Source organism: Belonocnema kinseyi, chromosome 9 (assembly GCF_010883055.1).
Source record: "Belonocnema kinseyi isolate 2016_QV_RU_SX_M_011 chromosome 9, B_treatae_v1, whole genome shotgun sequence".
Classification (NCBI taxonomy): Eukaryota; Metazoa; Arthropoda; class Insecta; order Hymenoptera; family Cynipidae; genus Belonocnema; species Belonocnema kinseyi.
In genome coordinates this window covers 69525366-69540340 of record NC_046665.1, presented here as the reverse complement: position 1 = coordinate 69540340, position 14975 = coordinate 69525366, and the positions used below count along the sequence as shown (strand labels likewise).

General features: G+C 35.5%; 1 protein-coding gene across 1 annotated transcript in view; it reads right to left on the bottom strand.

Moving 5' to 3' along the window:
• The window catches only part of LOC117180099 (Bardet-Biedl syndrome 4 protein homolog), a 33586-nt gene that overhangs the window by 7725 nt on the left and 10886 nt on the right, over positions 1-14975 (bottom strand). The window contains exons 6-7 of the mRNA XM_033372419.1: positions 12798-12951; positions 12112-12234 (exon numbers count right to left, since the gene is read on the bottom strand). Of these exons, the coding sequence (XP_033228310.1) occupies positions 12112-12234; positions 12798-12951 (277 nt within the window). The remainder of the gene's footprint in view (positions 1-12111; positions 12235-12797; positions 12952-14975) is intronic.

Below are 14975 nucleotides of genomic sequence, written 5' to 3'. Positions count from 1 at the left end.
GGGTGCACATGCTGGGGCTTACATACATGGCGAACTTGATTGCTACCCGAATTGCACAACAGCAAGTAACTAGCCATTATACAGGGAGGAAGCCATTGTACAGGGGCAGTTTCATATTTCGCGCCTTTAAAGTTGCATTATATATCATAGTTTCCATGGTTGCGTTCGAAACTTCAAATGGATACAAGTGTCAAAAAAATATAGGTTATGTTATGTAGTAATTACAAATAATAAAAGTGTTTCATTACTAATGAAGTGAACCTTGTGGACTGAGAAGTAAACATCAATTTTCTTCTGTGCAAATAACATTATGGAATGGCTGCTAAGTGACAAATACTATAAATTGGAAATAATATTGTGCGCTTTTATTGGGCGAAGAGTGAATTGTGTTTAATGCTTATTTGCGTCATAAAAAAGTATGTTTTGAATAGACAGGATATGTTTGAATAAAGTGAACAAAATATTACATGGGAAATTTTTTAATTTATATTACCTACAATACTTACAACGATTTGGGTAAAAAGGTGAATCCCAACATAACCTCGAAATAATTACAGATCGGCCCGACATGTTTATTATACTTTCGATTGATTATTCTTTACCAAAGAAATGTTTTGAGGTGTTGTATATTTATTACTGACAGTGTCGTCAGTAATAATTTTAACAATAATTGCTTAATAATAATTAAACAAAAATTACTTATTAATAATTTTAACAAGTAACGTATTATTTCTGAAATTAATAGCTGATTTCCATTGTTTTTTTTCACAGATCGATCATAGTTGAAATACACATCTGGAAATTCAGATGTAGGTGTATCAAAAAGATTTCAGTGCAGCAGTGTAGCAGAAATAAATGCAGGTTCGTATGCACCTTTTTACCCAAATCGCTATAAGTAATTGTAGGTAATGTCAATTAAAAATTTTCGCATGTAATATTTTATTCACTTTTTTCAAAACATATCCTGTCTATTCATAAAATACCTTTTTTATGCCGCAAATAAGCGTTAAATACAATTCACTCTACGTCCACTAAAAGCGCACAATATTCTTACCAATTTATAGTATTTGCCACTTAGCAGCCATTCCATAATGTTATTGACACATAAGGAAATTAATGTTTACTTCTCAGTCCACAAGTATCACTTTATTATTAATGAAACACTTTTATTATTTGTAATTATTACATAACATAACCTATATTTTTTTGACGCTAGTATCCATTTGAAGTTTCAAACGCAACCATGGAAACTATCATGAACAGACACAAGGAGACAAAAGTACTGTACATTGACTTCACAAAAAATGAGCAGGTCTTTTCGCGAAGTACACGCGTCTGAACTTCCAGTGCGTGGCGCTAGTATGAAAATATGTATAACCTCAATTCATGTGCAATTAAATACTCTATAAAATATACTCTGTTCATTAAATATATAATTTGTAAAATGAAAGGGCAATATCGAAATGGTAAGTATAATACTAAAAGATCTATGAAAATAATTTATCATAAAATAACGAGTTCAATCACCGAAATTATTTTCCTGTACATGTTATCCTTACTTATCTTTCTTAAGTTCAATCATTATTTATTACATGGCCTAATAATTTTATAAATAATATTTGATACTTATTGATTCGAGGTTATATTATTGCATTGTTACGATTGTCTCGTGGGCGGCTATATTTGTACCACGTGATTTGTACAAATGTTCATGCTAGCGCCACGCACGAAAAGTTCAGGCGTGTGTACTTCGCGAAAAAATATGCTCATTTTTCGTTAAATTACTCTTTGGTCTCCTTGAGTCTATTCTCCATGGAAACTATGATAAACTTGATCCGAAGATGCACGAAATTCACCGACTGGCCGATCCGAATACAACTTTAAACGCGCGAAATATGAAAATGCCCCTGTACAATGGCTTCCTCCCTGCTGTTGCGCAATTCGGGTAGCAATCAAGTTCGCCATGTATGTAAACCCCAGCGTGTCCACCCTTAACTGTGATCAAATTGAAAGGTGAATTTTAAATTTAAACTTTCCGGGATTTTCGAAACTGAACATTTTTTTCCATAAGTTGGTAGTACTGTTAGTGACATCTGTGCCAAATTTCACATCAAAATATTCATTAGTGTTTGAGTTACGCTTTTTTGTAAGGTATTAAAATTTAATCCTGCGATTTTTACAATGTCTTTATTTATTGAACAAAGAAGTTGCATTAAATTCTGTTTGCGGAATGAATTTTCGGCTGCGGAAACGTTGAGGATGCTGCAGAAAGCATTTAGGGATCAGTCTCTGTCTTCCAAGAATGTTCAGCAAACTCAAGAGACCGCTCCGGGGACACCGTTTTGACTCGATTGAGAAGATAAAAATCGAATCGCTGAAAGCTCTGAAGGTTATTCCGAAGGAGGACTTTGCCAAGTGTTTTGATGATTGGAAAATTCGTTGGCATAAGTGCATCGCGGTGGAAGGGGATTACTTCGAAGGAGACGAAATAGATTTGGAACAATAAGTAAGGATTTTAAAAGTAATAATAAAATTCACCTTTCAATTTGATCACAGTATATACATATATATATAAAAGAGCAAGAATGAATTATTTATGTTATATGAAATATTTTTTTTATTCGCAACAAACATCCAGTTGAACTGTGCAATATTGGTCGCCCCTAGTTTAAACCAAGCATATGTACCTCTCAGAGTGAGTCATTTATTGATATTGCGGTTACCAACATTGGTTAGTATGCATAATTAGTGAATGTTTAAATTATAAAGTAGCAATTAATATAATTTATTTGTCAAATATTTGTAAGGATAGTAAAAAAAACTTAGTTAATTTTCATTTCAGGATCATCGTCGAAACATTAGTATATAAAATTTTTTTAAGATAAAAGCGTTAATTGTTCAACCGTATGTTTTTTTCTGATTATAAGAAAACACAAAAAATAATTGTATGTAACATAAATCATTGCTTTTTCCTGGTATTTTCATGTATGGCTATTTTATCACATTGTAATTTATTAAAAATATTTTCTCTGGTGTTCAGGTTTTATATTTTTTATTTCATTTCCGTTATATATTTTTCACTCGATTTTTCCCAATTGTATGAAAAAGATCCCAGAATTTTAGCAATCCTTATTTAAAATGTTTAGGGGTACGATTATGCTCTTATATTTGCCTTTTCTTAAAAAATCACACTTTTTATGACTTTTATCAGCACCAAATAATTTTTTTTAATTAGACGCCAAATAAGAATTTAAATTTTTTTCTGGAAAACTCTAAACGAATTTGAAATCTGAAAAAATTAAGTAAGTATTTTCTCAACCAGGGAAACAGAGTGTCGCAATATGGCTGCTGAAACATCTAAAACAAGTATTTTTTTAACCATCCTAATGCACAGCTTTGTCAAATAATTTTCTTGAGTTTGTCTAAGAACTTTGTCCATCAGTATGTTAATAAGAGAAGTGAAGAGGAACTGATGAGTACCTAAGCGAAGACCAAAGGATGTTGGTGAAAAGGACATACTATTTACAGTAAAACCCTATAATGACTCTCTGGAATGTAATTAAAATGGTATTAGGAAAGTGGCAAGGGATTAGTCATTAGAGGGAAGGAGGCAAAGTCATTTACGTTAAGACAGACAATCACTTGAAATCAGGGCCGTATTTCGAGAGCCTTCGACGTAAGAGTAACGACACTATTAACCCAAATAAAAATTATATATATATATAAATTATATTTTTACTGTAAACAATGTCTCAAGAGATTTCAAAACATTGGAAAGATTTGGAAGATTTCCACTGCCTTGAAAGCAATTCAAGAGATTTGAGAAAATTACGTACACTGTAACCTGGAATCAATTACCTCGAATTTAAAAAGCAGGGAGGGCCGCGCTCTCAGGGCGTTAGTTGCATTAGGTTACGTCAAGCGTCAAATCCAACAGAAGGGATTCACGCGACCCTGTCTGTTGATATTTGAATGCCCCGGAAATAATATCAAGACCAATGCAAACCATGCCCAAAAAATTAATTCAATCCAGGCTCTAGTATAGTACAATTTCAAATATTTGAAAAGATTCCAAAGGATTTTAACGGATAATATAATATTTCAAAATATATAACGGAATTTCAAAATAATTCCAAATAATATAAATAATTTTGAGGCGTTGGACGAATTTTGAAGGATTTTCAAAAAATAGGTTTGGATTTTAATGCCTTGTAATCAGTGGCCCCGGAACATGGAGGGTAGACCCCCCCCTCTAAATTTTGGTAGGGGGAACCAATTCCTTTTGCCCCCCCCCTCAAATATGAATGTACCTATGCCTATCATATACGATAGAAAGAGTTTGCCCCGCCCCAAATTTCGTTCCGGCCCCATTGATTGAAAGGGATTTCAAAATATTCGGAAATAGCCTTACGGATTTTAAGATTTAAATGAATTATAAAGGTATTTCAAAGATATCGAGAGATATCCTAAGATTTTGAAATACAGTCGACGCTACATACCTTGCCGCTATTTAACCTGCCACTTCCCCTATCTCTCGGTCGATCTCTTCCCCCACCACGACCGCGACGTCTCGGCATCCGAGAATTGTTCCGCTCGCTATTTACGTTGCTGTCAATGGTTTAGGTCTTTTAGAGCAATTTTAAAGTGCAAAAATTCATTATATGCTTTGTTAATGAGGCTTATAAAACAATTTCGAAATCATATAATATTTATGTCTCATGATAATTTTCTTTTCACATGAGATAACCTTAAGTATGGCAAGTTTAATCAAATGTTTATCAATAATTCATTGATACTAACGAATTTTTCAGTTTATTCCGCAAGAGAACGATGTGCTCACAATTTTTCGGAACCAAATGTGAGATAATTAATTCCACAATATGTATTCTGAAAGTCGAACTTTCACTGTTTGTAAGCACTGACGTGCGCGCGGTAACGTACGTAGCGAGGGAAACAATTCGCATGAAGGACCACGCATCAAGATCAGACTCGAGAGCGGGGGAACATCGAAGATTACAAAGGAGCGAGGAATCAGCACACCCAGACCCAAGATTCAGTTTATCGACCGAAAGAAAGAGATCCGAAGCATAATAAATAACAGCTGTGCCTGAATTATCACCATTGGTTTTCACTTACATGCTCCGGGAGTGACGACCACGATTTCTCTTCTAGAACAATCGATCCCGATGCAACCGGAGGTATAAGTCTTCCGACTCGTCACTTCCCGCAACACCAAAAGACGATCGAGTCGGGAAAGTCACTTCACAAAATTATTAACTAAACTCAAGAAAGAGAACACAAATTAAGCTGATTAAAGTTACCGTTTAATAGGAAAAATCACCCACTTGTGAAAACCAAAGCGCACTCGCTAAACTGATATGATCCTCACAAAGGTCAAGATCGAACTGGGTTCAGGAAAGAGGGAAGGAGCCCCTCATGAGGGCGAGATATGTTGCCACCTGCCTCCACACTCAAGCGGAAACAGAAAAGTCCAAAGTCAAAACTTGAGGCAAATGCACAGGTAGTATAAACATTAGAGAACAACACTATTAGTCGAATCCATACACGTCTTTAATGAGGAAAACAAACGAGAAAAATTATTATTAACATATCGCCCGCCTCGTTTGCTGAACGAAATAAATTTCATACTTGGAAAATCAAACGACCAAGAGCCGCCCGCCATGAAGTACACGAAAAAAATTGTCATTGTCACGGACGACAGTAAAAGATCTAGTGCCGCCCACCGTGATACATACAATTCAATGAGTATCATCAATGCACGAATGTTAGGCAACACAATGTAATGATAAGGCGATGGTAATTCCCAAAGGCATTTTTTACGGAAGCAGAACGCACAAGGCCGTCCTGTCCAAAAAAACCATCAGTTATTCGTCCCAAAGGCAATGTCCCACGTATAAGCAGCAAGGAATCTACAATCAGCACAACGTCTCTAATTTAAAAATTACACTTCGGGACAGCCCAATTATTTCGCTGTTAAAGCGTATACAGGTACTCCTGAGACCAGTGTTTTCAAAAACTATCACGCATTGCTTGGACACGGTGCCAATGAGTAACGTTTTTCAAATCTGTATCCGCATTTGATCGTTCCGGAATCTGTTATAAAGTCCTACCGATGAGAGCCTGGCCTGGAGTTAACATGTTGAGATCGTCCGGATTGCCAGTGAGTGGTAGTAAAGGCCGAGAATTCATGCATGCCATAAGCCGGCAAGGTGAGGAGCGGACGGTGGAGTGAACTTTCATTTTGTGCCTCGGTTCGCCAAAGAATCTTGCGCCAAATTCTAATTCATTTCTGTTTTTCGAGGCATAGAACGGATCTCTGCATCAGCACCATGAAATTTGGTAGCATTATCACTCCAGATTTTACAAAGGGCACCTCGACGATCAGCCAAGCTTCATAGAGTGGCGAGAAAAGATTGCGTGGTGAGATCGCCGACAACATCAAGATGCACGGCTTTTGAAATTAAACAGATTAATAGGATGATGTACCCTTTGCTGGTGCGGTAGCCGCGCCCGACAGTCTGCTTTATTGTGAAGGGTCCTGCATAATCTACTTCTGTTTTCCTGTAGGGAAGAATGACTGTAACTTTTTCAGCAAGAAGATTCCCATCAACTGCTCTGATTTTTGAAGTCTGATGAGGATGCACTCGACACAATCACGAATATATGAGTTGACAAGAACGCAACCTCGAATAATCCATGCTTGGCGAACAGCATACGAGTAAGTTAATTGCAACTCACCATGTAGGGCTGTACGGTGGGCCCAATCAACAATAGGTTTCGCGAGAGGACTTTCACTAAACAAGATGACCGGGTGTCGTTGATTATAAGATAGAGGAGAGTTCGCTAGTTGTCCACCGACTCTCAAAACTTCCCGCTGAATCGATGAAGGAGTGTGAACGAGCGACTTCCCTTTGACCGTCTTGTATTGCTTAGAAAATCCAATTGGTCAAATCACATTCCATACTAAACCAGTTCGGAGAGTAACGGGATCATGGCGTGATCCGTGACGAATTCCATCGAGAAGAAGCGAGCTGTAAATGTCAGCGCCCAAGAGCACGTCGATAGGTCTTGGAACAGAGAATTCTGGATCCGCCAAAAAGAGCCCTTAAGTGTGAGCCTAATTTCTTTTGGACAATCATATGCGATGCAGTAATCACGCCAAGGTCTTGTAGAACTAGAGCGTTCACTTTGACGGATATTGCTACATTCGAAGGCTCAAGGCGGAGAGTGACTTGTCTACGAGCAATCTCGATGGGCTTATTTCTAACCATATTGTTAGGAACATTAAATGTCTGTTGTGGAAGACAAAGTCGTCGAAAAAAGATACGTGATATGAAGCTGGTTTCAGAACCGGGATCGAGAAGTTCTCGGATTTTAGTTTGACGTCCGTCCGCGGTTTTTACAAAAACTTATGCCGTAGCAAGCAAAACTTTTCGGAAAAAGGTGGACGGATTTTCATTTGCCGACGAGATAGATCCAGGGCTCATATGGGATTTCTTAGTCGTTGAATTGACCAAGTCGCTAGTCCTTGCTCATTTACGGTTTGGGGAATCGTGAAGAGAAGTGTGAAGGCGTTCCTGGCATCTCTGTCAATTGAACTTCAAAGCACAATCTTTCCTAAGGTGTCCTAAGGACAAACAGTTGAAACAGAAATGAAGCCGAAACGCAGTTTGCGCCGCTAGATCGATTCGAGTTCTGTCCATTGAGGACAAGAGCGAGTGTAGTGGTCATCTGTACAGACTGCACAACTACGAATCACTAAAGTAGTTAGTAACTTTGACTGTTTTTGATAGCTCGTATGGTTGTTCCAATTGGGAGCGGCAGCACGACTGTCGCGGCTCGGCTTGCGTAACATTTCGGTGACTTGAGTGCTCGAATCCGCTGTTGGAGAAACGCCTTAATCTCGGAATAGATGGAAGTTTTATCTGCTTCCTCCAACTGATTCTCTCTAATCTCTATGAGAAAAGAATCCATTCTTTTAACAGATATGAATGCGAATAAGGGACCTAAATTATCTATTGGACAATTAATGAGAGGCTTAATGATTCTCTCCACCGTGTGAATGTGTCTAACAATGTTTGCACACCCTCTGCACTTTCTTCTTTCAAGGCGTTGATGGAAGTTAAAGCCTGAAGATGATCGTGTAGTAATAATCTCTTATTGTCGTAGCGATTTAAGAGAAGGTTCTGACTGTCAGATAATTCGCCTCTGTAATCGGAATCGTATCTAAAGCACTCTTAGTTGTACCCTGAACCACTCCTTATAAGCAGTACAGCTTTTTCGCTGTCGTGAGTAAAGCATCATCGTGCACCATGGAACGAAAGAGATCACAAAAGGATTCCCAATCTTCTCGTCACCCTGAGAATGTTGAAAGATTGATCCTGGGCAAGTGAGTCTGAGCATAACACCGAGAGACCGTTGCTAGATGATCTACTGTAAGAGCCGAGAAATTTCCGACACGGTTGACACGAGCTTGTTCACCGTATAGGTGGCTTTACACCTCAATGTAAATAGCTTCGCTAGTATCCAACTAGTTATCAGTGAAATATGGTTCTGTGGCGAGGTTATCCTTACCTACTAGTTCGAGGTGATTCAATTGAAACTTTTGAAAATAGCCATTCAGTAGCTGTGTCTGACTACGTAGAAATCCAAAGGTAATTTTATCTCGCTCAGCCGCAAACTCATTTCTTTTAATATTAGCAATCGAAGTTATTGATAGTTGACTCTTCAGAAGTTCTATAGCTATAGTGGTAACAAATGTTCAGCAGATTGCTGATCTGTAACAAGTTTAATAAGAAAACATAATCTCACAATCCCCATTTTGTAATTTAAAAAAGGAAGTCGAAACGGATTGGTAAGTCAAGAAAAAGAAGAACTGGGAATGTTCAACACCTTGGATACCGCAAGTTTCTATAATTCGGAGAGAGCCTAGAGTATCAAGTATCAAAAGGTTCAGGCGGTGAAAACATCAATCCTGATCAATTTCATAAATTTTAATTTTTAGGATATCTTGTAAGAAGTTGAAGTCAATCAGTATGGACTGCCACTTGCACGAATATCCTTTCAGTCTCAGCTGTATAATGTCATAGTCATGCTCTTCACGGCGTACTCACATAGCACCTGATCGCGTCCGGTCAGGTACATGCTACACATAGCATCTGGCCGCGTCCGGCCATATACATGCTAGTCAAAGTCATGGTCCTGGCCTTGGTTGGGGATCTCACGTGGCATCCGGCAGTGTCAAGCCAGGCGCATTCTTCTCCATCGTCACAGTCATGGCCTGTAGACGCTATCACATGGCACCTGACTGTGTCAAGCCAGGCACATGCTTCTCCATCGTCATAGTCATGGCCCGTGGGCGCTCTCACATGACATCTGGATGTGTCAAGCCAGACGTATGCTTCTCCATCGTCGGTCAGTCTAGACAGAATTTTACGGATATGAAATTCATGCTCACACACACCTTAGAGAATTTATGTAAGAGGATATTATCATAGTAATAAATTAGACATAATAAATGGAAGTTCTGTTATCAAAATAGAATCCTAGCACAGGCTATCAGATAAAAAACAAGCATCAAAGCACAGGCCCAGCACAGGCGTTAAGACACAATTTCAAGCGATTTAGTTCGGCTCGTGATTATATATGTATGTGCAGCCTTGCGCACTCAGGATCCGGCTTGAAGGACCAAAAATAATGTTGATGAAATCTTTAACGCCGGCGTGGGGGAGCGAGGAATCAGCACCCCCAGACCCAAGGTTCAGTTTATCAACCGAAAGAAAGAGATCCGAAGCATAATCAATGACAGCTGTGACTGAATTATCACCATTGGTGATCCTGGCCATATTCAAAAAAAGGTTTTAGTTTGGTTGTGAAATTCGCCCAGATGTAGGCTCCGGGAGTGACGACCACGATTTCTCTTCTAGAACAATCGATCCCGACGCAACCGGAGGTATAAATCTTCCGACTCGTCACTTCCCGCAACACCAGAAGAAGATCAAGTCGGGAAAGTCACTTCTCAAAATTATTAAATAAACTCAAGAGAGAGAACACAAATTACACCGATTAAAGCTACCGTTTAGTAGGAAAAATGAAACTTGTGAAAACCAAAGCGCATTCGCCAAATTGATGTGATCCTCACAAAGGTCAAGATCGAACTGGGTTCAGAAAAGAGGGAAGGAGCCCCTCATGAGGGCAAGATACGTTGCCACCTGCCTCCCCAATCAAACGGAAACAGAAAAGTCCAAAGTCAAAACTTGAGGCAAAAGCACAGGCAGTATAAACATTGGAGAACAACACTATTAGTATAATCCAAAAAGGTCTTTAATGAGAAAAACAAACAACGACAAAAATTATTATTAACAATGGCATTTCAAAGAATTTAAAATGATTTCATATTCTATCGCTGTATTTTCACGAATTTTGAAGAATATATCAGATCATTGTAAATGGGATTTCGAACATTTAATGAAGTTAAAGATTTCACGGAATTTGAAGAATTCAAAAGAGTCAAAAGTATACCCACGTATTTTAGAAGATTTTGTATGATTTCAACAAAGATTTAATGGAATATCACAGGATTTTAGATTATTACAAAGAATTTTTTATGTTTTCAAGGAATTTTAATGGGTTTTAAATGATTTAAGGGGATTTAAGTATATTGTAAGGGATTTTAAGGGATTTTAAGAGATTCGCAAGGATTCCCACGGATTCCGCAAGATTTCCAAATATTTCACAGAATTTTATGGATTTTTACTTTTTTTTAGCAATTTTAAGGGATTCCCATTAATTCTAACAGATGGTAAGGGATTTTAAAAGGATTTTGAAGATTTAAAGCGAATAAAGGAATAGTTTGACTGTTTGACTCTTCACTTATAGTCTTATAGGGTATATGTACTATGAAATATTACATTATAAACAAAAGAAAATAATATATAAATAAAGATATAATATGTTTAGTATTATAATAAGTAATTTTATCCGTCGAAAAGGTGTTAATTAGCACATTTTCTTTTCTTAATTAGAAAGAGAGAACTAATATAAGAATTGCCTCTAGAAAGCCTGAAATAAATGGACGCTCCCTAAAATAAAAAAAAAGCGAAATCATATTTGAAGGGTGAAAATCAGTAATTTTTTAGACCGATGATATACCATTCTTTAAAACCGAAATTAAATTTAAATATAAAATCTTAGAGTAAATAGGTGTGGAAGTTGACAATCATAGTGACACTAACATAAAATTAGACCAAGCTTGACTACGGATTGCGATCAAAAAAATTTTATTTACAGTTCGAAAATAAGATAAAATCATGCTTCCGAGATATTAAGTTTCTGAATACGAGTAAATAAAGTGTGAAATAAAAGAGTTAGCCGATTGCTAGAAAAGCGAGAGAAAATTTGAAGATTAAAATTTCATGGGTTTTCAAAATCGACTAGCTCCCGAGATATGTACATGTTCAATTGTAATAAAAACGGTTGGATTCAAGAAATGATTCTGTTTCGAGAAAATGAAAGTTAAAAATCGCAACATCACAATATGACAGACTTTTTTATGCTAAAAATCCGAGAAAAAATTTTTTTTTTCATGAGTCGTTCAGAAAAATTAATAATACGTTAAAACTGTAACTAAAAACTTTAATAATTTTTTTTTAATTATTAAATGAAAAATTATATTTTAGATTTAAATATTTGATTTTTTAAGAATTTTGTTATGCAATACATCAGTTTTCTATCAAAATTTCGATTACCTAGTTCTGTACCACAACCCTCATTTATTTGCTCATACAAAGTGGAAATTTACTACTGACACTATGCACACCGCTAGACCAATTACGTTACTCTCCCAGGATTGGAAAAACCCACAATGATATCTATTTTCTCTGTTGGCATACTACTTGGCTAACAACTGATAACACTGGTATTTTAGTACCCGCCAGTTTCTGGCCAGAAGAAGGCTAGTACAGAACATAGTTATCATCAGAAGTGTTGCCAGTACTAAGTTACTACTTATAGAATTTTCATGTGGAAAGTGAAAAAGACTTTTGCAAAATATTGAATTTTATGACAGCAAAATAAAATTTTATTACTCACTGCAACGAACTTCTGTTTTCCATAAAAGCACATGCCAATATTATTCCACAAGGACCAAGATTCTGGAGTTGAATGAGAAGCTATTTTATATTTAGATAATGCTGTATCGTAGTCTTCTCCCATCTGTAACAAATTAGTAAAATCTATCAAATTTAAATTTTTTATAATGTCTGACTAATGCTCCCCATATCTACTGTTGAGTCTGCTGTTAGTTAAAAAATAAGTATCGTGATATACAACTCGAATTTGAAATTGTTGCGAAAAACAGAATGATTGTTATTAAGTTTGTAGATATTTGAAATTGTAATTAGTATTACAGTTTTTATTATTACTCAATTTAATCATTTGTAAAGTAATCCAAATTGTAGACTTCAATATTTTAATCTAAAAAATTTTAAATAATCATATCATAAAGTTTTGTTTAAATAAGTTTTTCTCCCTAATGGAAAAGTATTTGTAGCATTAAAATATCAAATAGAATAAATTACATCAAAATATAATAATCTGACAATTAAAATATTGTAGAAGAATTTATAATTACTTTTAAAATTTTGTGAAAGTGTCCTAATTCTAGAAAATAAATGTAATTTCAAATTACCTCTTTTGTATTTGTCTACTATTTTTAACTATTATTGAACTATTATTTTGTACTTTATTATTTTATTACAGAAGTATATGAACGCTACCTGATTTATAAAACCTAATGATAAGAGTGCTTTCGAATAGTTGGGTGAATTCGATAAGGCTGTTTCAAACTGTTCAATAGCTCGTGTATTATCTCCTAGTTGCAGATAGAGAAGACCCAGTTCTGTTGCTATTTTCTCATTTTCGGGAGCAATCCTGAAATTATATAAACAATTAAAATCTCTAACATTTTAAATTCGAAGGTTTCCATTTGAAATTATAAACCCTATTGCAAATGTATTTTAACAATAAAATGCAATACATTACAGTAAGGTACACTTGTGAGAATTTTAATTTTTTTGTAAAAATATACAGCTGTATAAAAAAGAGTAGAAAATTATTTTTAAAAATCTACTAGAAACAATAACTTTTTGGTCGAATTTGGACCATCACACAAAATAGAATAAGATATATTAACAAACTTTACAAAATTTCATATCAATCTTATTTTATGGTAGGAACGCATTTCCATTAGAGATTATTATATTTTCCCTCAAACTTAAGATAGTTATGCAGTCCAATAATTGGAAAACATTTTTCGTTATTTTATTATCCAAAACTTTAACTCGGGCGAACCCGGTTATACATCATAACCACGGACTAAATCAAGTGACTGATGAGATTAGGATGAGTCAATCCAATGCGATGCTTGAAACCTCCTGCACTGATGTTGTAGATATATAGTTACAAGCGGCCGCGAGCGTTGGAGGTGGCAACAGTCATCTCTGGGCGACAACAGTCACCTCTGGATGCCTTCTTTCTTTCTTTTCATTATTATTATTATATAATTAGACAAATATAAAGCCTCCTAATTAATATTATTGCAATTGGAACGATATGTCATCTTTGTGTATTTAATTAACAAAGGCCAACATGGTTTTGTTATTGGAAAGTGGAGGGTCATTTTAGAAGTAATTTTTTACGTAGAATCCGAATCCGGAGTCAGAATCGGCCCATCACGTCAGGATTTTAAGATATTTGAGGTTATGTACCCAAAAAATGGCATTTTTGGCAACTTTTGAGGTTATGTGCAGAAGACACAACATTTTTTGGGATTTTTCTTTAGTTGTATCATATAGCACTGCTCTTTCTCTTTAATTTAAGAATCGCAGAGTTCAATTACCACTTTTCCTTACCTAACTTCAATTTTTAAACACTTGTCAAAACCTTGTAATGAATATCGAATTATTGACCAAATTAAATACTTTATTATAATTCATTGATCATTTCGTTTAAATTCTTGGAAATTTAAAAGTATTTGAACACATTTAGATACTAAATTGCAAGGTAAAGAATTTCCAAACCTTACTTTTTTCACTGTAATAGGTATAAAAAGGCGAGAAAGTATGATTTTGGAAGTAAACTCAATTTGGTCAAAAAGTGGACTTAGCGCCATTTAGCTTTCCCGGCTCCAATTGTTCTTTTTCTTTGTTTAATCGGTAAACATTGTAGATAGTCACGAAAATAATTCTAGAGGAAACTACAGGTTGTTTCTCAAATTAGGACACTTTTACCTTACAATTACAATTTTTTACAAAAAAAAAATACAATTTTCCAATTTCTGTTTTTAGTTGACAATGTTAAATTTTGAACACTTTCCTTCAAAAATGTATTTTAAGCGATTCACTTAACAATTTATTTATTTATTTATATCGCCCCTTTTCAGTAATAAATACATTTGTTTTAAGCTAAATCCTGAACTAAAATTCAACTTATCCAGGCCTTAAGGTCTGGGTATTTCGAGAGACAGCAGTTTTGCATTAGATATACAAAAGAAGACTTTCAAAATGCGAAGATGCGCGGCGTGGATTCAACATTTAGTGATCTAACTTTCTAATTGAAATGCGAGCGACTGAAAAGCATTAATTTAATCGTCTCTAATAACGTAATAACTATATTTCTTCAAAAGCAAGTACTGGGAAATACATAGTTCCTGGAATTTCTAATGGATTTCAAACTTTAGTGGAATACACCATTTATATAAAAATGGTATGTCCTCAAAATTTTTAAGTATCAACTTGATTAGTCTGATCAGAAGTTTCCTTCCAGTACTTGGTATAATTTTTAATCCCTTAATGATGCTTACCAGGTGTATACATATGAAACCGGTATTTTTTCAAGAAAAAAACACATTTATTTCAAGAGAATGATAACAAATATTTTATTCAAAGTATGCGCCC